Genomic DNA, 23,276 nt, shown 5'->3' with positions numbered 1-23,276 from the left:
AGGTGGTATCCCTTTGTGCTCTAAACAGTAGTATGAGTAATTCTTGTGTGTTTATGCAAAGTTACTTTTTTTTATTTATTTTCTTGTACTGGTATGTGAAGTCTTAAAGTTGTTGAGGATGGTTAAACAAGTGTAACAAAAGTTGCAAGGTGAGAATATATGTCACTATGTGCACACACATCTTGTTTTATGTGGGGATTTTGGAGACTGGTATACTAACTTCCATGCAGCTATGTACTCACAGTAATTCATGATGCCATTAGGAATTAGTTGCTTTTCTCTCAGGTTTCAGTAGTACAGTGTCTCATTGGAATTAGCTTGCACTTGACAAATAAATAGGGAGAACTGTGAACTACCCATATCTTACGGCACAAATGTTCCATTCATGAATATAGTTGAAACAACTGTTTATCAGGAAGCAACATAAAAATACTCTAGTAGCACCCTACATCTAATTTTACGTGAAACCAGCACTATTAGGGGTTGATACCACAGTACATCAGTATCTGTGATACGTCCTGCCCCGCTTTTTGTGGCCAGCCTTGTTCTGTGTTGTATCACCATGCTGTGCCTCTGACTTCTCCCTTCACCAACTTTCTGGCACACCACTCTTCCATCATTTCTGTGCTCAGCAGTGCAGAGGGTGGAAGCTGAGCTTCATCATTTTTGTGGGGATGACAGCACTTTTCAGAGTGGCAAAACTAAACTTTAAGCATGTGGACTAAGGAAAAGAGGGTAAGGAAGGGACAAGGAGAAGGTTTCAGTGGCCTTTTCTGTCAGTAGCAAGAAAACATCTGCACGTTCTACTCTGCAGCCTCCTTTACAGCATAATTTGTGAGGGGTGGCAGTCCTGCAAAGGCAGGAGGTTGTGTAAAGAACCCAAGGGCTTGTGAAAAAGAAGCAAGAGAGAGCCTACAAGTCACCCCAGGCCCAAAATGCTTGATCGTATTATAGCAATTTGTTGTGTTGCCAAAATTTAATTTTTTTTTTTTTAAGGAATATTTAAATAGTATTTCTGCTGTGCTACAAATTTTATGATGCAGCTATGTATTTCCCATTTCAGATGACATCACGAATCCAAGTGCCCTGCTTCCAGTTTTGTGAAATACAGAATTTCCTTAAGCTTGTTTGGTTCTTAGGCTGGATTGGGTTGGGTTTTCTTTTCTTTTTCTTTGGAGGGCAGAGGGATGTATAAACTCCTTTATATAAAGAACCCCAGAGTTGGGGGGGGCAGGTTGGGGAGGGTGTGGTAGTGTTTGTTTTGGTTTTGTTCTTTAAATCTTTTTGTAAATTATGAGACTATTTTTCCCAGCTGTAATTTTCCTCATGAGTGTTTACCAGCTGATTTCACTATGTAATTGGTATCACTTCTGTGACTGTGAATGGTTGTTTAATGTATGTAGCAAAAAATGTTCAAGATCCACTCCCAAACAAAAGTTCTAATGAAGAAAAATTGAAATAAAAGAGTGTATTGATTGCTGTGTAAACAGCTAGAAGCACCACAGGTCTTAATACAGCTCTGAGTTTCACAACCAAGTAACTGTCAGGCAAACACCTTTCTTAGGGAAGATTGTCCTGATTCTCTAGCTCTTTTTGTTGCTTCCTTCATCTAAACAAGTAATTTTTGAATCTCACCATAGTAACCTTAATGTAATTAAGATATCTGAGCATTGATTCACAATTGTATGTGAAGTGCTGGGTGGTCCCACACTGAAGAACCTTTGGGATGAATGGGTGGACAGATACTCCACTGAAATGCAGTGAGATGGCTCTTAACAAGCTGCTTATCCACTGTTAGGATCATAGAAGTTTGCTGATCTGTTTTTAATGAAGTAATTTTTAAAATACAGAAACATGGCACAAGGATGTAGAGGTTCTTGTAATCAGTGTGGTGAAACATGAGTATCCTTGGCATCCAGTAACATGCCTAACATATTGCACAGTTGTCCGTTTTGCCAAGTAACTGCTGAATACTTTTTTCATTAACAAAATCATTTAAAGACACTGGCTAGATAGATCTAAATTCTCATTTAAAACATTTGCTAATGCAGAGGTTTCCAAACTGCATCATGTCTGCTGTATGCACAGTGCCTAAGTGATCAAGTGCCTGCTGTGCAGGTACGTATTCTGCGGGTAATTGCTGCTGTTGTGGCCTTTGTTTGTGGGAATGCAGAGTAAATTTGGGAACCTCTGCAAGAAGTTTATTTAGAAAAATGACTACATAAAATGTAATTTCCCAGTTGTTTTTTCAAAAACCTTTTAGAAAATACTTCCTCAAAATACACAAACTAATGGAACGAGCTAAATCTCCAAAACGTTTTTACCTAATTGATGTGCTTTTTTAAAGCTCATGTAAAGTGTCTATTGAAATATTTAACAAATAATCCAAATATAACCTCCTTACCTGAGATTGTGTCCTTTCATTAGTTTGTGCTTCACAAATGCCATCTGCCAGGTTTGATTTAATGTATTTGATAGTATGTAAAATACTTTTTCAAAGGCAAGAGTGAAATGGAAGACTTACTTTCATAGCAGCTAAGAAGGTGAATGAGACTTGTGCAATGTTTCTCATGTGGAATAGACTGTTACTGAATTTCACTAAATCTGTTTGCCTGGGATGATACACATGTGCATTTGTATTTCTTTAAAAATATCATTTAGGTTATTAAAATAAGGCACAAGTTAAAAAGCCTCCCGTTACATAAACATATGAAATCATATCACTTAAGCACCAGTGGCGTCACATGCTATCTTATCTGTAAGCAATCTAAATTACTACAGGTTTCCCAACTGTTTGCCAGTATATTCAGCAAAAACCTTTCATTATTAATCAACTCTTGCTTGCACAGAAGCTTGCATATTCCCTGTCACATTCATCAACGTACTGTTTTCAGTAGATGTCTAATCATGCCGTTTCTCTGATAGCAAAGCTGAAGAGAAATGTTAACATTTTTAAATCCCCATAAACTAGGTGTTTAGTAATACACAAACTAATTTTTATCATAGCATAATGGTTAGAAGTTTATAAGTGAGTACTGCTTGTATTTGCTTTTAAGTATAACAGAATATTGATAACAAATGTGGAGGGAGGAAACAATTTGATGGAAACTGTTTCAATTGTTCTTTATACCACTTCAATTATTCTTGTTTTTCAGAACAGCTAATTAGAGATAGTCATTGACCAAATCCATAGAAGTAGAATGACTGTTACTTCAAAAAGATGACTTGAGGTCTAAAATACTAAAATTGTTTTCACTAAATTATCGATTGCATTAATAAAGTGGCTATCTTCAATTTATATAGACTTTCACTGAGATGAATTCTAAAGCACTTGTCAAGCATGTAAGGATTTAAAGAAAATTTAAAGGGTCGCACATTTTATTGTTAACAGAGGGTGTTGAGAGAGACTGTCAACACCCTAGGCAGCATTAAGCTGTTGCCTTTGATGTGTAGGCAGCACCTTAGGTCTCACAGAGCTGTACTGTAAGTGAGTGTCCATATGTTCAACCCACTTTGATGTGTTCAGAGATCTTGGGCCAGCAGCATCCGTATGCTACATCACAGCCATTGGAGGTAAAACATGCCATCTGGATTTCTCTTCCTTTTACTTACCTTGTGCCATGGCCTCCTTACAGTAGCAGAAAGCTTTTTTTTTTTTTTTCTTCTTCCTGCTATTCAAAATTATTCAAGAGTTTACCATGGAAAATCTGGTCTGACTCAGTCTGTAATGAATTTAATTTCAGATGTCCACTAACAATTTATTAGAAGGGATGGGAGACAGGAGAGGGTTTTCTGAACCCAAAATATATTCCAATACTCATGCTATGACAGTAAAACAGTGGGTGCTTGCAATATCTTTACTAGTGAAGAACTCAGTATCTGAATTACAAAGTCTTTCACCTTTTATATCTGTTCCCAAGTAAGTCTATGAGCACAGATTTGGATCCAAGCAGATGCTGGGGTGATAGTAAGTTGAGCACTGTCTCTATTGCAGAGAACAGTTGCTGTGATCAAATCTGGGAATATAATCCTCAATTTTTATGATGGGAGGTAGTTCATAGGACAGGTGCTCCACAAAAAAATTATTTCCTACTCTCCACACCTTCACGCCTACTGCTTCACAGGAAATCTGACACAAAAGTGCAATATAGGCTAACACTCGTAGCCCTCACCAAAAGCTACCGAATTCAGAAGCCTGGATCTGCTCTCCCAACCCAAACTATTTCAGAGCACTGTTTTTAACAGAAACCTTGCACAGATGAGGTACATCAACCCATGACACAAGCTCTGCTCATTCTGCATGAGCCAGGCTTGCCAGAGCTCTCCCCCGATTTCCTTGGCAGTGCTGGGACCTCTGGCACCAGTGAACTGTGCATACAGATAAGGTATCTCAAAGACCTTCAGTTCTGTGCAGTTCTTGCACAGCAATGTGTTCCTCAGTACGTCTGAATTCCCTATCTGCAGAGCTGCTTCTCCTATTTCCAAGGTCCCCTTTCTCCATCTGTTTCTTTTTCAAAGTTTTGGTCACAGGAAGAATTTTCCCTGGAGAAACAATCCTGACTTTTCTGTGTGGTTTTATTTTCCTCCACTAGCTTACTTGAAGATGTATTGACTGCAAGTGATGACTTGCTCCCGTTACCTTTCCTGCCTTTAAGAGGGACTTGTGTTCAGATCTCGGTGTAACAGAACACGCGCGTTGTATCACAGTGCTGGCTGCTCTGCTGAAATTTCTTTTGTGTGTGGCATAGCCACAGAACAAATGTCCAGACCATATGCCCTAACACCTTATTTAGATACTGCTGGAAACTTCAGAGTCTTTGTTGTTTCATCTCTCTCTGGGGGATATTTTGGCTACACACTGCCTTGGTCCTTGTGACATCACTCTTCACCTTCTGCTTCTTTGCTGGTGGCTTTGCCCAGTGCAAAACAATATGGAGATTTCCTTGAATTGCTGTACCTTTTTCAACAGGCACCTATCATTTTATTGTATGGAAAAAGCTTATCCTCTGGGGTCTCAGTTTGACAGTCGGAGGGCTCGTAGTTTATGCAAAGCACCATTTAAACAGCATTTTCCCGAAGCTCAGTTAAGGAAAACATACTGCATCTTTTGCTCACATGTTCAGTCATGATGTGACCAGTATGTTTACATCAAGAGGAAGCAGTCAATTTACACCGCTAGTGCAGTTTCAAAAATAGCAGCCTGTGGCCTCTTGACCACAGCCTTCAAACACCTCGGAGGAGTCGTTTCAACGTGGTGGCGTCATTTGTGGCACGCACGAGAAGAACGGGGAATGCCAGGCTGCCAGTCTTAAGAACCATCTGTGGTTACGAGTGATTCCCAAAGCTGCCGTCCTTTTGTCTTGAACCACGACCAAAATAGGTACTTCATAACAGAAGAGTTCCAGGGAACCAGCGGCCGACCCCAAAATACCCCTCGCCTACCCATCTATCAGAAATGTCTCTAGCTTTCTCTATTTTTCTCTAGAAATGTGGCGGTGCCAAGGAAGGTCGAAGGAGTAGCGACAGCTCAGGACAACGCGAGCGCAGGCGCCGGGAAGGCCTGGGGGGGGGGACGACACACACACGCACCTGAGTTGTCGTGGGGTCCGTGGCACCGGCGCCTGTGTCCGTGCCCTCCCCGATGCACCGCACCGGCGTGCCCGTGCCCCGGCCTCCTGGCTCAGCGAGGGCGTCTTTCCCCGAGAGGGGCGACCGCCGCCCCGCGGGAGCTGCTGCGAGGCCCCACGCGCCCACGCCCGCTGGCACGACACCCCCCCCCCCCTCAATTACACGCGCGGTTCCCCAGCCCGCGCGCTCGCGGGAGGCGCTGCCGGCGGGCGGCGCGGTGGCGGGCACGGAGCGGCTGCAGGCCGAGGCCGCGGCCCTGGGGGAGTACGCGGCGTACCGGCGGTGAGGGCAGGGCCCCGCGGCCGCCGGGAAGCGGGGAGAGGGGCGGCGGTTGGCGGCCCTTCCCCTGCGCCCCGCCCGCCGTTTACCCCGAGGCCGTCCCCGCCGCTCCGCGGGCCGCGGCGGCCTCGTCGTGTCGCACCCGGTACCGCACCCCCCCCCCCCCCCCCGCCCCGCCATTTCCCGGCGAGGCCGCAGTGCCCCGCGCTGACTCCGCGGCAGCGCCCGCGAGTGGGGGTCCCACCCGCGCCCGAGGCAGCGGCGCTGAGGGGGGGGGGGGGGGGGCGGCCGCGGAGGCAGGGTGGGAACGCCGGCTGTGCGCGAGTGGACGGAGGCGCCGTTTCTCCACGCCGGGGCCGGCCTGTCCGTCCGCGGGCGGTGTGTCCGTCTGTCCGGTGGCGGGGCGAGGGGCCGATCCGCCGCCCGTCCAGCCCCCCGAGGAAACGCGGGCTTGCCGCGCGTCGTGAATTCGGTTTTGCGGTGTGTAAACGTGTGCCCGTGTACTCCGACGTGTCTTTCCGAATCTCGCCGTCGCTCCTCTCGACGAGCTGATCTCGAGCAGAAATAAACACCAACTCAGCCTGAAGTGTGGTCTTAATTTAGTTTAAACCACCAAGCACAGTGGTGTTTCTTACGTAAGTAGTTACACACTGGTTCCGTGGGTGTCAGCTGGATTGACGTGCAAATGACAGTGATGTGTTGACACGTTATTCTGGTCCTCGACAGTACTGGCCATGTACACATCCACAGAATTCAGAGTGACAAAGAATCACTCATTCCATACGTTTTAGCACACCCAACAAATCATAACTGAAGTATTTACAGACGTGAATAAACTCACCTTCAGCATAGTTAAGTGCAGCAATTCAGTCTAAATTGTATTTTACAGATTTTACTAATTGTCACCATAAATGTAGAATTTGGGTGCTGGCTGAGGAATTAGTGACTTTGAATTTGATCAGAGTGATTACTTAAACAAAGGGGCTTGTCCGAGGTGTGGGATACAGCTGCTATTAACTTCGTGTACAGACACTAGCATCGTCTTCTTGCATAGTAGAAAACAGCTTGGATGCTTTGCTACTTTGATGGCAGTGTGGTTACCTACTTGCAGCTGATTAATCTCATTCAGACTAGACTAAAATGAGACAATCTGATACAAGTCTGCAATACAGTTAGGTGTAGGTGGATGAAGTGACTTGCCAGGGGTCACTCAAGAAGTCTGAGGCAGAGCTGACTGGTTACACAGCCCTTGATGCCCATTGCTTTTCCTGCCATATGAACAGGAACTTGGTAGTTTGCTTTATTATTTTTTCCCTTTTCTCTTACAATGCTGGTTTTCAGTCTATCAGAGCAAATTTTTTAAAAGAGCATTTTTGATAAAATTTCTCTAAAGATCAACTATAGCTCTGTTAAATGTGTATCACTAGGACAGTGTTATGAAAGATTTTTTTTTTGCATTTACAGCAGAAGTTTTATGTATCATTTGAAAAAATGTCTTGAGAAACCTACTTTTATTATCTTCATTTTCTTACTTTTTTTTTTTTTTTGACATGCTTATAGAATTGCAGGTGATGATGATGGAGGAAAGCTCTTTACCCCTGAGGAATATGAGGAGTACAAAAGAAAGGTATTACCAATTCGGTTACAGAACAGGTTGTATGTGAGCTGGAGATCACCAAATGGCATGGACTGTAAGCTTGTGGGACCAGAGACGCTGTGCTTTTGTACTCACCGGTAGGTATCCTTTCTTTTTCTGCACCGTTATATTTTTTAAAATCAGGAAAATATAAAATGTTTCCAAATACATTACAGTACTGTGTAGGCAAGTTAATTTAAGGTCTAAGGGTTGAGAAAATTAGGTTTTAAATCACAAGAACTGTTCTTAAATCTAAATCTCAAGAAATTTTTTTGAGACCAAAATGATTTTGTAGTCCTCAATACATTCAGCTTTAAGGCACGAGTTACTGTAGATCAGATTGATTCTGCTAGTACTGTCAAAATGAAACATAAGGATCTGTGATAATTATGTAATGAATGGATGTAGAAGCACCTGATAAGCATTTGATTGAAAATTAACAGTAATTACTATAATTAAAGATACTTCAGAACTTGTAAGATAAATTTTAAGTATTTCAGTTTTCTGATAAATTCTAACAAAGTTATAAAAGTTACTATTTTTTCCTGATTCAGGTATAAACAACACAAAACAGACTATGAAGTGGTTCCCAACGACCGTCCCATTTTTGTGCCCTGTAGAGTGAGCCGTTGCCCATGCCAGTCCTATCACTATGTCCCTCTAAATGGCACGCAGCCCATCCGTTGCAGATGCAAACACTTTGCTGATCAGCACAGTGCAGCACCTGGATTTTCATGTAACTCTTGTAAGTCACTGATGGGCTTGCAGCATTTTTTGCTGGGAAACTTAACAGGAACAGCACGTTAGGGATCTGTCTGCTGCCCCAGAGTATTAGGTATGTGCGGCACTTGTCAGTGATGTGTATTTTGGTCCTTGCAGGAAGGATGGGGAATGGGAAGGAAGACACCACCTTCTGCACAGGAGGGTTTAGAACAGCACCCTTAGCTTCCCCAAGTCCTGTGAAGGAGCTTAAGTTTCCGAATGATTTGTTTGGGTACATAGGGAGACAGCTGCCTAAAGTCAAGCACTATGAGAGCGCTCCATTTGCAGTTTGTCACTTCCACTGCTGCATGCAATGGACTCTTCTACTTGAACTTGGTAGTTTGAGAGAGGGAAGTGTTGCTCTCCATTCCTCTATTGCCTGGTTGAATATAACGTTAATGTATTTTTATATATTTTCTCAACTCAATAGGAAGTAGCACTCTGTTCCCAAATAGCACTATTGTTAGCGCTCTAACAAAGCGGCTCCCGAGCATACAGATTGTGGGTCCAGAGAGGCAAACGGGAATGGAGTTTCAAGCAAAAGGTTTGAGAAGGCACTAAGAGGAAGCTTTTTGCCTCAGTTGTTGGAGGTTATTATAATGAAACAGCAGTAATTATTAACCATGGAAAATAAATAAGGCATTAAGATCTTTTAGTTTGAAACCTTAAATTATGTAAGCTGAAGATTTTTCTGCTAGAGTTCCATGCTGTTAGTAAATTTCTTTTATGAAGTCTGTCTAATTTGTACAGGAAAAATCATAAACAGCTTTTGCTGGATGAGAATCATATCCCACAGAATAAAACATAAAATATTTCTATGACAGCCTTTCAAGAATTTTCTCTAAGTAATGTGAAAGTCTTAAATGTGCAACTGGATGATTCAGACTGAATCCTTAGAAGACAGTGTTTTTAATAATATGCACTTTTTCTAGTGTTTCTCAGAAACACCTGACACTTCAGAGGGCTTCACAGATTACACAGAGGAGTGACAAGACATGCTTCTATTTTGGACTTTTGTTGTTTTAATGTACTGATACTAGTCTAGCCCAGTGTTGTATAAACCTAATGTGATAGATAAATTGTAATTGAAAAAATACTGCTGTTGCACATCGTATATTGTATGTACTGTGTTCTGTATCCAAACACGGAGTGAGAGCTCTATTGCTGAGGAGTGCCCAAAATTCTATGAAAAAAGCATTTATCATTTCCAAGAATATGGTCCTTCAGCATGTTACACAAGACTTCAAAAAATCTTTCTTGGTGTTCTGAAAAATGAACTGTAACTGGGAGTTGGAAGCAGGGTAATTTGTATAATGAAACATTTGCAAAATCAGCTCCTCAATTTCTTGTTCACATCATTGCTCCAGCAGGGCTTTGATGACAGTCTTAGCTGTAGCTAGGGCAGATACATCACTTCACTCTGTGTTTCTGAACGTCACATGTCATTTGTGTAACTGTTCCAGTTACATCCTGTGGCTATGTAAACTTAAAAACCCCCTGAAAGTCAGTCTAATGGTATTCTTACGTAGAACCCATTTTGTTGTTGCCACAGCCTCTGTTTACTAGATAATTTTGCTAATTGTAAAAGACATTTAGATTGTGATTTGTATCATTGTGATTTGAAGTTTTCTGACCACACCACATTGACATGTGCTGTACACCTTTGGAGATCATACTGCCAAAATGCTGGCAGGTTGTCTTCTTTATCCAATGACAGGGGTTTTTTATTTTTTGTCAGGGGAGGGATTAAGAAGGGTGTTACTAATGGGAATGGACACAAGTTGCAACATAGGAAATCCACCAGTTAGATAATAGGAAAGAAATGTCTGCTCCAAGGGAGGATCAACATTGGTCCAGGCTGCTCAGAGAAGTAGAATCTCCATCCTTGGAAGTACTCAACACTTGACTGAATGAGACCCTGAGCCTGCACGACCCCTATGATCTAATCCCCACAGTCATCCTTTCTGCTGTTTTCTACAGCATTTTCATATAGCTGAATGCTTTTGTAGTGAAGGAACTGTAGTTTTTGACAAAATCAGTTTAGGGAAACACTGTTTCATCTGCAATGAAGTATAAATTCCATTTTCATCTCACTCATTGCACTTATTTATTTGTTAATTAGGTTCCAAGTGTTTGGGATTTCATAGTTGTTTTACCTGTGCATGTGGTCAGCCAACATATGCTCATGAAACAGTCGTGGAAACTAAACAAGAGCGCCTAGCCCAAGGAAAGCCTGTGGGGCAGGATGTTCCTTACGCTGCTATGGGAGGACTGACTGGTTTTAGTTCACTAGCAGAAGGCTACATGAGACTCGATGACAGTGGAATAGGTAAGTGCAGCTGACCTGAGATGAAATTTTAATTCTCCAACTAAGTAGTTTTGAAATGTAGTAATTCAGCATAGATTGTCAAGTTCAAAGGAAAACTGGGTCAATTGGAGTAGGACTTAAGACAGATTTATTTTTTTTTTCCTAGCAGTCCTTGGGTGTGAAAAAACTGTTATGACCGTCTTGTCCAACTTCCTGTAGTGAACCGATAAATACCCTATTCATCAATAATTCTGGTGTTCAGCCCAATAGCTTCTGGTTGAAGTGAAGCATATTTTTTAGAAAGAACTCTGTAACTTTTGTTTTTCTTCCATGGTATATTTACATTAATCCTTTAGCCTAATACTGCCCAGGTATTTCTTGGTTATACAGTTGCAGCATTTTTTTTTCCAAACTCAAAGGTTAATAGCTGTTCAGCATAAAACAAAGAGGTCATTTGTAGAATTTTATTTTTGACAGGCATGTTAGTTGGCCTCTGCTGCTCTGTGATTTTTTATCATTTAGTAATGGACATATTTTGCCCTGAAATACTGTTTTATTTATTATTGGCATGTACTCATTATTTCTTTTTAAAATTCTGGTCTGGTTTCCTGGGTTTGTCTGAAGTTTAGAAACTATAGCATAGCCATAGTAATTAAACAAAGCTTCTCATTTCTTTTGAAGTCTTTTCTGCTTTTGTAAACTCAAGTTTATGGGGTGTGCACTGAGTGTTGTAGATATTAATCTGTAGCCTTGTTTTGACCCCATCATGTATGTTTGTTGTGGTTTGGGCCTGGTCGGCAGCCAACCACCACGCGGCCACTCTCTCTCCCTTCTCTTCCGACAATAAGAAGGGACAGAGAGCCAGGCTTGGGGTTTGAGATAGGACTGGGATGGGGAAAAAATCCCCCTTTATGGGCACGAGCAAAAGGCAGGCTCGTTAGGGGAAGAAAAAAAAGAACATACATTTATTACAGACACTAACGACACTTACCAGAGTAGGACAGTGAGAAGCATTGCCACATCTTGAGAACACCTTCCCCCCACCCCTCCCTTCTTCCCGGGCTCAGCTCTGCTCCCGATATCTCTACCTCCTCTCCCAGGGGCGCAGGGGCAGGGAATGGGGGGTGCAGTCAGCGCTGCCACTTCCTTCATCTTCAGTGGGGGGAGCTTCTGGAAATTGCTCCCCCTGCTCCATCGTGGTCCCCCTCTCACAGGAGACAGTCCTCCACAAACCTTCTCTAACATGAGTTCCTCCCATGGGCCGCAGCGTTCCCCACACTGCTCCGTCATGGGTCACCAACTTCCTCCGACTGGATTCCCTCCCACGGCTGCAGCCCTTCCCGAGCTGCTGCGGCGTGGAACTCCCCCGCATGCTGCAATCCTCCCAGCGCTGAATTACAGCAGCGGGGCTGCCTTTTCCCATGACACCCCGGCCTTCTTCGGGCACAGCACCTTGATCAGGCAAGCAGAAACCACAGGCCATAAATCAGTGTCTGCTCCACCGTAGATCTCCATGGGTGGCAGGGGGGGCCGCCCTGCCGTCTCCCCACAGGATACAGGGGGGTCTCTGCTCTGGCACACCTCCCCCCTCCTTTCTTCCTCTGTTTCTCCACTGACCTTGGTGTTCACGCAGCTGCAGCAACTCCTCCTCACCAGTCCCACTGCTCCTCACCACGTCCCTTCTTAAATACGTTATCGCAGAGGCGCAGCCGATGGGCTCAGTTTCCAAACAGAAGTGGAGCTGACTTGGAGCTGGGGGAGCTTCGAGAAGCTTCTCACAGGGGGCTGCCCCGATAGCCCCCTCCCCTGCCACCAAAAAAAAACCACCACTCACTCAACCCAGGACAATGTTCTTCATATATCTCCTGAAGTTAATTTATGTTTTCATTCAACTTGTTTTCTAACAGGGGCTCCTTCTGCTGAACTTTTAGAATCCCCTGTTACCAGCATGGATCATCCATTTCTAAAAGCATTCCAGGCACCTTCTAGTTCCGCTCAAACCATCTCACAGATAGCAGGTGCTGTATTAGTAGGATGATAGTGTTTTACAAAAAGTACTTAATATAAAATCATTTGGTTTTATTTATGAGTTGAAGGATGCTTAGGTCTAAAATCAAAGTTAAAAACCATAATGAGTATTGAAGTCTTGTTCTGTGAAAAGTTAGTACAACATTCATGTGCCTAGAATAACTGTTTTGTTACTGCTTGTTATTTTTGTCCATGTGCTTTTAACTTTAGTGATCTTTTTCTAGCATTTGGTATCTTCCCCATTAATCGTGTCACTTATTCATTGGATCAGTTTTTTAAATTTTAAATTCCTACTAGAAGCTCATCATATCTGAATGGATTGTACATATTCAGCACAATCCTGTGGAACTGCCTTCTGTCAGAAAGTCTTTTCTGCATGGATCCATGGATTGGTTATGCTTATTTCATGTCCCTAATTTAGTATAAGAATTTAGCAATTTATGTAACTGTTGAACTTCTCTGAGACCGTTTGTAATAGCTGCTAGCCTAGACTAGCGAGGTTGGTCTTTGGTCCCATTTGCTGGGGATTGTTACTTGCCTATAAAGGTGAGTTCTAATTTTAAATGTGTTTTGCCAAATGTAAAACATAGTTAACGGAACAGCAAATATCATTAATGAAAAAATGTTTTGGTTTGTTTTGTTTTCCAGGTGGTTCTAGTGCCACAAGGCAAGTTTCTCATGGAAGGCATTCAGAAGATGATGACATGGCTTGTTTTGAAGGCCGTTATCAAGAACGGGCAAGTTACTGCATTTATTGTTTAATTCAAATATATTTTCACAAGAGGGTGTCTAATAAAGATAAATATATGATTTAAGTGGCATATAAATGCATTATATTATTTGTTCTCTTCCTGAGAAAACACTAGCTTATTAAAATAGAGTTTTAAATACAGTTATGAGCTATTGCAGGATTTCAGAGGTCATGTCTGGGATGGTATTTACCTTAACTGGGCAGATTCTTATTGAGGCAACTCTCCATTACAGAAAAACAAAATATCTTAATATGTGACAAAAAGAACCAACAGACTCTAAAGTCACCTGTGACGTTTAGGAATATGTGTTTGCTACCTCATTTATAAACTTCATGACATTCTTTTCCTTACGGATGTCTGTGCAGTTGGGCTAAATCTGGTTTGTTTTCTTAGATGATCTGAACCACCCCCTTAGAGGTGCTGCCTCCACCCTGCTGACTGTATTGTAAATTTTAAATGCCCTGTGGTGTAGGTCACTTAGATGCTTAAATACCTATTCTTTCCCCCTGTTAGCTCCTTACTTCCACCACCTCAGATGGAAGTATGTCTTGACTGCTTATGAATTCTTTTCTAAGGCAATGTTGCATAATTAACTTTAAAAATCTTAACTCCTGTTATGCTTGCTGCTTGCAACAAGGTGTTTGTTAATGAGAAACCTGTTCTAACTTTGTGAAGTTTAAAAGAATTTTATTTTGGAAATCATCACAAAATATGGTGGTACAAATACAGTATCTGTTTATAGGAGAAAACATGTTACTATCAAATCCAAATTGCTACGGTTCTTTTTCCCCCTAAGATTTTGTTTTCTTTGCAAGAGGTAGGAAGAATTTCATATAGAAACTTCAAGCCTCCAAATATGGAAAAATGTTTTAAAATTAGATGCTGTATAGACCAACAACAGGATTTCTTAGCAGTGAGTTCATTTGTAGACATCCAAATCAGGACTGGGGCCTTGCTTCCTTTTGACATTATCTTATGGGGAAAACATCCCTTTTCTGTAACTTCTCTAAATAGAATTTCATTCGTTAATGCAGCAATACTTGAGAACAACTGTTGCTTCTAAAAACAACAGATATATTTGTCTGGATTAATAGTCTTAGTACAAAATGGAAGAGTTATATGTATGTGCGTTAGTAAATCATACCATGCTATAAGAGCCTGCTGTGTAGAAAAATCTTATGTGAGTAAGACACGACATTGTGGGTCAATGAGGAGACACTGAGATGGAGGTTTACTTCAGCAACAAAATTCCTGTGTGATTTTGTGCATTCTGGTTAGTGTAAATGTGGCTGTTACGTATCTGTAATAAAATTTTTTTAACTTTCATTGACTTAAAGATAAAACCCTGAACATCTGTGAGGCACTTTGGCCTTGAGGGCTGCATAAATACCTAGATTACCGTTATCAGAGATAAAGGCAGCCCTGGTTTGAATAGGGGAGGAGCTGCAGAGATAAGGAAGTGCTCTTTTGTCCTACGGTGCAAAAGTAAGCAATGCTAGGTTGGGCTAGTAATTATCTGTAGCTCACTCTCCACTGCATATATCACTGTGGCAAATTTATGACTGGATGTAGAGAATTAAGATCACGTTGCTAGCCAACTTGCAAATTAATGCTTGAACCAGTGTTGGTGTCTTTCTTTGTTACAGCTGAAAAAGGAGAAGGCTGCTAAACAGAAAGAGGAAAGTCCAGCACCATCAAAGAAGCCATGAGAATAATAAAGAAATCTTTGTTACGTGGCACAGTGTTAATCATTGTACTGAAGAGTATTTTTTGCTGCGCCGACCTGCATACTTGTATTTTTTCATTTCTTTATTCTGCTCTTTTGGTCTACTGCTTAAATTAGTTTTTAAGTAAGTTGTTGTAATAAAATTGGTACTTTAATCAGTGCGTTTCTAATCTCCCGAACTGATACACAGAAATTCCTTTGAGAATTGAAAATCATATTTAGAAGTTTAAGCTATGAGAGAATAACCATGTATTTAAGTATTACATTGTAGAAGGGCAAAGAAAATATATATCCTGTTCTTAGACTTTTATGACTCACTCCCTTTATTTGTAGAGTCCTTAGAACTCATCTTGTTTGTGGATTTTTACTTGGTGGGGTTTGTTCTGTTAGTGTTGACATCTTAATCTTTTCTTTACATCTTTTTTTTCTTCTTTCTGTTGTTTTCATCACCTTTACATAAAATTCAAACATACCATTCTTCTCTCGTGCTTCTCTAGACTCTGTTCTTGCCAATGTATAAATGTTTTTTTACATGTGAACTTCTATGTGCTTGTAAGCCCATTTCCACACATGCATACTAGCTATTTGAAGGGATCCTGCTTGTATACTTTATCCCTGATTTCTCTAGTGGTACCATTCTCCCGATTCTGTTTGTCTGAAACTGTTTGTAACAATGATTCTGTCACACTAAAATTCTGAAAACATTAAGTGGAAATGGATATGCTAATTATTGCATGTAAACAAATAATTATATAGTGTCTGATAAAAACTTATGCAACAGTTTCTTTCTTCACATCTAATCCAACACAGACTGAGTCCCTCAAGAAGGGAGAGGTGCATTTGTTTTCTCTGTCCATATTCACAGCTGTGGCAGTGTATGTTGTATCAAAGGTAGCAGGCAGGAAAATTTAAAATTTGGTAACTCTGTGTGGTGGTTTAAATCTGCGAAGCAGCACAGCAAGAACTTGGTACAGAGGCGGCAGCTTGTGAGGCAAAAGCAGAGCCTGAGCTAACTTTGTTATTCTCCTTTGAAAACAGGGAGGTGTTAAGTCAGTTTGTCCTTGAAAGTACCTGGAGCTATGTCTCTGGGACTGAAGACCTTTCAGGTGGTGTGTGTGCACTGAGGCTTTATCGCAAGAGTTGGGAGGAGCTTACAAAGCTCTGATTGCAGGCAGAGAGAATGCCTCCGTGTGCCTGACGGGCCAAGAGGAGATGTTGAAGGCGTCTGGCGCAGGGCAACTTGCTTGCTTGTTCAGCTGCCAGTGCTGGGAGGGAAGGAGAGTTCTTAGGGGTGTATGCAGGTCCTACAGGGACTGATGGAGACGGCTGGAATCCAAGCAAGAAGGGAATGGAAGTCTCAATTGCCCAAATTCAAAGATTAAAAAAGGCCATTTACCTTAACTCTGACCTATACTGCCATTACTACAGATGTCAGAGAGGCTGATCTGTTACTTTAATTTAAATGCATAATGTATCAAAGTTTCTAGTGAATGCTTTAAAAGTACCTTTACCTTTGAATTCTACACTGTCACATACTGCTTTAACTTAATAAATACAAATATTAATTTGAGCTCCCTCTTCTGGTCCTAATAAGCAATGATTTTTACGTACCTACTTGGTCTCATAAGTAAGCCGGGATTTCACAATAGAATTGCAAGAAACAAATGCATAAATAACATTGGTAAAAGAAAATGGTAAATATGTAGAAAAAATATTTTTATTTCAGTCTTCAGAGAGATTATTACAAGCTTAATAGCGGAAGTTTGTTCTATTTTCATATTTATCCCCGTGACTATACCCATTAGGGAATGCAGTTCCAGAAATATATGTATGTATTTCAGAGATAAGGTTTCTCGCAGCAAAATACTGTTATAGACAGAGGTTTTAATAGTTACAAAAATCTCATACTTTGTGTTTCTTTTTAGATTGATAACATTAGTTTTTACTTTTAGGAAATAATGTATTTATTGTGCTTTTATTGACATTTTGAGTTAAAAATACTTGTCAGTTTTAAATGTTGCCCAAATTCAGTCTTACTAAACTGTACTTCGACCATGAGCTGGTTTTATCAAAGCCAATTTTCAGAGAATTTTTTCTGTGCTTAAACTTATTTAACATTTCCACTTAAATAATATGAAAAAGTTACTACATTTATTTAATGGTATTACTTTTTAGTTGGAAAACAAGCGGAATCATAAAAATATTGATGGCATTAAATATTGCTTAGGAGTTCTGACCACTTTTCACCCATGTTGATGATGTCCAAGTAAAAGACACTCACTTTCCTTACTAAAAGGCATACTTCAGACTTCTTGGTATTCATGTAGTACTTTTTTGCAGAATTTTTATTCATATCTATACATGAAAAGCCAGGTACAATATATCTCATAATGTTGCTGGCTGTGAAAATTAGAGACTGATGTCATGTCTTAAGTGGAATTTGCACTTAACTGGAATTACTCTTATTTTTATCCTAAGAAAAAAACCCTTCGTTTTATAGGACCAAAATTGTAACTTTCAATTCTATTGGAAAATCTCTCCATTCTTCAATTAAAAAAGAAAATTTTTTTAAAGGTAAAAGCAGAGACCAAATGCTGGTATGTTTGCCATTAACAGTGGTCATTAAATGAAGAGCTCAGTTTAACGCGTACTCGTTGATGGCTTGTTTTCCTGACCAGTCATGAACGTTGAACATAACATCATGGGACAGATAAGCTATCGGTGCATTTGTATGATTTATTTGTGGGTGTATATCCGTCGTTCAGCTGGACGCATTAACCGTTTCTGACTCCAGCCCAAGGGATCTGGCACGGGGGACGTGCCGTGTTGTCGTACACACGAGCGCTCGACGCTCTGAAAGCCAAACTGCCTAGGTCTTAGGCAGTGCTTAAGCACCTCTCATTTTTTAAATAGCTGTCTTTCAAATCAATATTTTGCCTTTATTATAACACCGCTTGAGCGTGGAGCAGCATTTTTTTCCACTCGTTTTAATCATCCTGTGAAAAGGCTTAGATGCACCTTGGGCGATGTAGAGACTGGTCAGTGATCCTAAGTGGAGGGCAAGGGGCTCCTTCCCATTCTGTGTTTTTCTGATACGAAATATAAAATGCGCCTGTCTGTCTCAGGTTTGGGAAGGAGGGGAATGTGATGTGTGAATTCACAGCCAGCAACGGCATCCATGCAGAATTACTTTGTCAAGTTGTCAGTGTCTTCACAGCACATTGCGCATATTAAACACTTTTCAGGTCTTGCGTCTTTATGTCCTTGGAGTCTCTAGTGGTAGTTTTGTTGTAGCCGTGTGGTCTAAGGAAAGAGATGACTTTGCAGGTAGTGATAGTATTTGTTAATTTGCACAACTATAACTAGCAACAACGGTTTTCCAGTCTAAAGGTGTACCTGTTTGGTTTTTTTTTTAGTAACAACAGATACGACCTTTGTCTACAAGCCTACTCTTGCTTGAGCCCTTTGCATTTGTCTTCTGGTAGAATAGATCGTTATTCGCTTTACATTGGTTTTAAATCTTATTTTTACAGGCACTGTGCGCGCGCCGGTCGGCCCTGGCTGTGCAGCGAGCGCTCCCGCTCCTTCCCTTGCCTCCCTCAGCCAAGTCCCGGGCTCAGCCGAACGCCGCCGTGCCTAACACCGGCACCCAGACCTCGCCAATGGCTTTTCATCCTCATCTTAGGCAAAGGCAGGAGAACCGCAAACACCGCCGTACGCGAAACAGAAACGCAAGCGCCGACGCGTCGCCCACGGGGAACCGGCGGGAGGGCGTTCAAAGGGCGGGTCGAGGCTGCCGCCGCTTCGTTCTTCCCTCAAAACCACCAACGCGTGCAGCGATGGCGGCCGGCCCGCGCGCCCGCCCGCGCGGTGAAGGCTCCGGCGGGGCGGGCGGGACAAGCCCGGCGCCGGGCAGCGGGGCTCCGGCTGAGCGCGCGGGGGGCTGCGGCCCTTCCCCCGCGCAGGCGGCGGGCGGCCGCCTCTCCCCGCGGCTGCCGGCGCGGGGGCGCGCGGCGGAGGGGCGGCCGCATGCGCGGGGCGGGCGGTGTGTGGGGGAGGCCGGCACCGGGGCCTCGCCCCCGCGGGTGCGCAGCGGCGGGCGGCCCTGACGCCCTCACGGCGCTTCCCTGCGTCGAAAGTCGTTTTGTTTTGGCGTGGTGGTTTTTTTTTTTTTTTTTTTTTTTTTTTCACTGAAGAAAAGGGCGCCCGTCCGCGGGCAGAGGTTTGGTTGGCGGGGGTGGGGCGGGAGGAGGGGGAGCGATACCTCCATTTCCCTTTTAACTGTAGGTACCTCGTAGTGGTTCAGAATCTCTTGTCATGGATGGAGACACAGAACATGACAAAGGTAATGTGAGGCAGAGGTGTTTTTTTTTTTAAAACAAACAAACATAAAATTGCACTTGAGAATAATTTTTTTTTTTTTTTTTTTTAACCTTCTCAAGTTGAAGATGTTGTGGGCTGCCACGTTGAAGATGCAGTAACATTTTGGGCACAGGTGAATTCAAGAGAACTATTTGATTTTAAATGAGGCGTTTAATCTTATTGTGTGGGTTCCCCCCCTCCGGCAAGTTTGTGTAGCAGTGGGAATAAACGTTAAAATAAATTTGATGTTGGGAAAAAAGATGTTAATGTAGATTTCAGAATTGCGAATATTACTGTTGCCTTTTAAAGCGAATTCAGTTAATTATTTCCGAAAAGTCCAAAAGAATTGTTCATCCATGCATTTGAATTGTATCTGGGTTTTCTTGAATATTTGTTAAGAAAAAAAAAGAGGGTTAAAGTAATTGCTGTTGACTGCAGAATACTGTAGGAGGCAGTTGGAGCCCTGCTGCCGGTGGATGTTGTAACAGCTGAGCATTTGGGGAAGTTTCAGTGAAGGTTGACATGGATGTGGTTCAAAGATGCCGGGTCCTTCCAGGTTTTGTGTACATGGGCAGGAGGATGTTGGATGGGGAGAGTGAGGGAGAGCAAAAAACCCCGAACAATGAGTAGTTCTCACTGATGTGGGGGGTGCAGCAGGGAGAAGGAAAAATCCAGAAGGAGTACCAAAGCTTGCTGTTTCCGTTTGGTCTGCTGGCTAATTGGTGTGGGCATATTAGCCAACACCTGTGTAGCTTTGAGCCAGCTGGAGGAGGTAATGCTGCTTGTCATGTCCCTAATTGGAATTTGGAGAGGGGGACCAAACTTACTCATTCTGTTTATGGAATAGCTTCTTCTAATAAAGGGACTGTTAGATGTAATAGTCGTAGGTAATTCTCCTTTAGGTTCTTACCCTGGCATTCTGAGACTTAGTCACAGTGTGCTATTTGATATTGTAAGGTACAAAAGTTAGGAGTGTATTTCCACTAGTGCTTCCTTTCCTGCTCTGAGCTCTGGATCATTTCTTTTGAATTGTGAGTAGAATATTGTCTAGTAAATGCCATGTTACTGCAACTGACCCAGTTTTACAGTGATTCAGATATCAAGTTGTAACTGGAAAGACTCTGCTTCTCTCGGCTGAACCAAACCCCAAGTCTTGCATGCAAAGAGAACGAGGGTTGTGCCAGAGCTGTTGCCTCCTTGTATCAAGGAGAGAAAGAAAAAGAACATCAAATACATACTAAAACTTGTGAGAAAGGGTTGATAAGAAGGATCTGCATGCTACTCACAGAAGCTGGTAATTAAACTGCTAAAAGTGTTCATTGCAAACTATTTCTCTGGGGTACGTTCCCTGCCCCTGATCCATTTTATGAATTTTTTGGAAGAAAATGAGAGCAGGCTTACAAATGCAGCTAAAATCAAGAAGATTGAAAGCTTAAGGTGGGTCATTATTTGTCTCAACAGCAGTGCAAGTGTTTTGGTTTAATTTTTCTAATGTTACGAGCCATCAGGCATCTATTAAAAGTGACAGTTAATAACTCATACCCTCTGTCCATAATTCTTAGAATGTCAGTAGATGTGAAGACCTCTTGAAATTAAGTTGTGCACTGGCAGAAGCTTGTCCTCGGGCTAATGTGGTTTTTAGCAAACCTGACTTTGGTAAGGTAAGTTATGTATATGTAGAGTTATTTTTTCACCTGGATGTAAAAGCCTTAATTCTATGCAACCATTTTCTTGGGGTATTTTTTTGATCCTTCATTATGCTGTGGGTTACAGTCTCTTAAGATCTCTTTAAGAACTGCTGGCTTTCCTAAAGAAAATGCTTATTTTGTGGAAGCAAGTTTAAATCTTTTTGCAGTTCAGACTTCAGTTAAATTATGCAACCATAGTTTCTTTTTAACTTTCAGGAAATACTACAAGAAGGTCATATACAGGGCACTGAATTCTCTTCCGTTGATCCAGTATGCATTATGGGTTATCTTTAAGAAGAGCAGTGGTTTTTCGGAGGAGTGATTCTTTGCTCCATCTTGAGAAGTGTGGGAGATGTTACAAAAACCTGTAATGTTTAATACACTGGACAAAGTGCCCTTAGGAGGATAAAGAGGACATATTTAATAGCAGTTCTATGACAAGCATACAGAGAATGATAGCAACGTTTGTTTTTGTATGTGAACTACTGATGGCTTATTGAAAAGTAAGGTTTAAATAAAACGATTAGTCCGAACTGTTGGTGTGTGCAGGTAAATGACCTTCTACATTTCCACTTGAAAAAGAACAACGCACCAACAGCAGACCCAGCATGTTTGTGGTGTGACTGGCCTGTGCCTTTGTTGGGCTTACTAAGCCATCAGTGTCAGTAAAATGTTGTAGCAACAGTTTAACAGAAAAACCGTTGGAGTCTGCTGTGTAAAATGTTGATGTTTTTCTAGTTGCGAGACTTTCTTTGAGCTCTTGTTTTTGGAGCAGAGAATTATGTTTTTGAAGCATTAGCATATGCTGTTGTGAGAGATAGACCCTCAAATGCATTACTTTGTTTTTATACTGCTGTTGGGATAATTATAGGAGAGTGTGAAAATAAGATTTGTAATGTATTACCAATACCGTTTTGAGGTATGCTTATATTTTCAGAGGGCTATTCTTGATGATTTTTTCCTAATTTCCAGATTTATGGCGGCTGTTTTTCTGAAGATAGATGTTGGTACAGATGTATGGTACAGCAAGTGATCAACAACGAAAAGGCAGGAACCATTTTTTTGAAGTCTTTAATTGAATATCAGTTCTAAATGCAGGATGATAGGAATAAATGCAACTCCTCTTCTTGAAACTTGCTGTATGTGAATGCATTTAAAACCAGTGAATATACATGTGGGAGACAAATTCAGGTGACCTGTAATTTTGAAAAATGCTGATGAAAAGACTGGCAAAACATGACATACTTGTAAAATGCTGTTTCTATCTTTTGCGAAAGAGATTCATGAGTAGTAGTTAATGTTGTTAAGCAACGTAATTTAATTTCAAAACTTCTGAATGGTGATAATGGCAGCCTTTGTGTGACATGTTAGCACTGATGCAAATGACCTGAAAGAGTTGTTAATCAGCATTAAGTGACATACAGTTCCTAATTAAAATGATAATTTCCAGACAGGCTGGTTGGTATGGAAACATTAGATTATATATCTGTCCATTGAAGAAAGTCTAGATTGCTTCTTAATTGTAGCCCTTATGGAAAGAAAAAAATGGTAGCAAAGATCTGTTGTGGTACTTAAAGTTTTGGCGCTAAACTTTCAGACAGGTGCCGACATAAGAGAGTTTTTGAACTCAGTTCCTCCCTTTGAACGCTGTCTAGGCTTAGTATGGAAGACTCTGATCTCTGTAATGTGCATGTGTGTTAAAATGCTTATGTTCTGGTAGTTGTCTGCATATTTTTGTAGGAGGTTTATGTAACCTGCTGATTTATATTTTATATTATTCTTGCAGTGTCAGGTATTGTACATTGACTATGGAAATTCTGAGGTTCTGAATAGATCAGACATAGTTGAAATTCCACCAAACTTGCAATGTCCAAGTGTTGCCAAGAAATACAGGCTCTGGGGACTGCAGATACCATATGATCAGAACTTAAACACGTTTGACCAGGTAAGTAGCAGATTTTGAAGCATTTAGATGATGGGATCTGTAATAGATGCTGCCAAATACCAGCCCAGTGTCACCAGGAGGAGTATTCTAAGAGCTGGGTGTTTAACTGTGGACGCAGGGCATGCTAGGAAGGACTGTCTGAGCCCTCGCCCTGAACATCCT

The 23,276-nt window shown here is 41.6% G+C and overlaps 2 protein-coding genes across 6 annotated transcripts in view; both read left to right on the top strand.

Annotated features, from left to right (window-relative positions):
* Positions 1–716: 716 nt before the first annotated feature.
* Positions 717–15,423, top strand: FAM221A (family with sequence similarity 221 member A). Of its 3 annotated transcripts, none has more exons than XM_042801949.1 (7): positions 717–735; positions 7,468–7,641; positions 8,098–8,288; positions 10,428–10,634; positions 12,521–12,631; positions 13,290–13,378; positions 15,040–15,423. In XM_042801949.1, exons 2-7 carry the CDS (start codon positions 7,592–7,594, stop codon positions 15,100–15,102), a joined length of 711 nt encoding a protein of 236 aa, XP_042657883.1. In that variant the 5' UTR covers positions 717–735; positions 7,468–7,591; the 3' UTR covers positions 15,103–15,423. The 3 variants fall into 3 exon arrangements, with proteins under 3 accessions (XP_042657883.1, XP_042657880.1, XP_042657882.1); XM_042801946.1 differs by lacking the exon at positions 717–735 and adding an exon at positions 6,172–6,542; XM_042801948.1 differs by lacking the exons at positions 717–735; positions 12,521–12,631 and adding an exon at positions 6,172–6,542.
* A 3,793-nt stretch (positions 15,424–19,216) lies between these two features.
* Positions 19,217–23,276, top strand: part of STK31 (serine/threonine kinase 31) — a 43,322-nt gene continuing 39,262 nt past the window's right edge. For all 3 annotated transcript variants that reach the window (XM_042802243.1, XM_042802244.1, XM_042802245.1), the window contains exons 1-6: positions 19,217–19,276; positions 19,407–19,464; positions 19,562–19,614; positions 21,044–21,142; positions 22,142–22,216; positions 22,956–23,114. In XM_042802243.1, the coding sequence (XP_042658177.1) occupies positions 19,437–19,464; positions 19,562–19,614; positions 21,044–21,142; positions 22,142–22,216; positions 22,956–23,114 (414 nt within the window). In that variant the 5' untranslated portion in view covers positions 19,217–19,276; positions 19,407–19,436. The remainder of the gene's footprint in view (positions 19,277–19,406; positions 19,465–19,561; positions 19,615–21,043; positions 21,143–22,141; positions 22,217–22,955; positions 23,115–23,276) is intronic.

This window comes from Tyto alba, unplaced genomic scaffold (genome assembly GCF_018691265.1).
Source record: "Tyto alba isolate M040663 unplaced genomic scaffold, T.alba_DEE_v4.0 Super-Scaffold_38, whole genome shotgun sequence".
NCBI classification, from domain to species: domain Eukaryota; kingdom Metazoa; phylum Chordata; class Aves; order Strigiformes; family Tytonidae; genus Tyto; species Tyto alba.
Note: the sequence above shows the minus strand (reverse complement) of the source record. Positions and strands in the feature narration are given on the sequence as shown.

Bases quoted from the DNA above. Each gene is read 5' to 3' on its own strand.
- FAM221A (XM_042801949.1), top strand. From the start codon at position 7,592: ATGGACTGTAAGCTTGTGGGACCAGAGACGCTGTGCTTTTGTACTCAC. The intron at 8,289-10,427 runs GTAAGTCACTGA...TTTGTTAATTAG, and splicing joins TGGATTTTCATGTAACTCTT to GTTCCAAGTGTTTGGGATTT. The intron at 10,635-12,520 runs GTAAGTGCAGCT...GTTTTCTAACAG, and splicing joins ACTCGATGACAGTGGAATAG to GGGCTCCTTCTGCTGAACTT.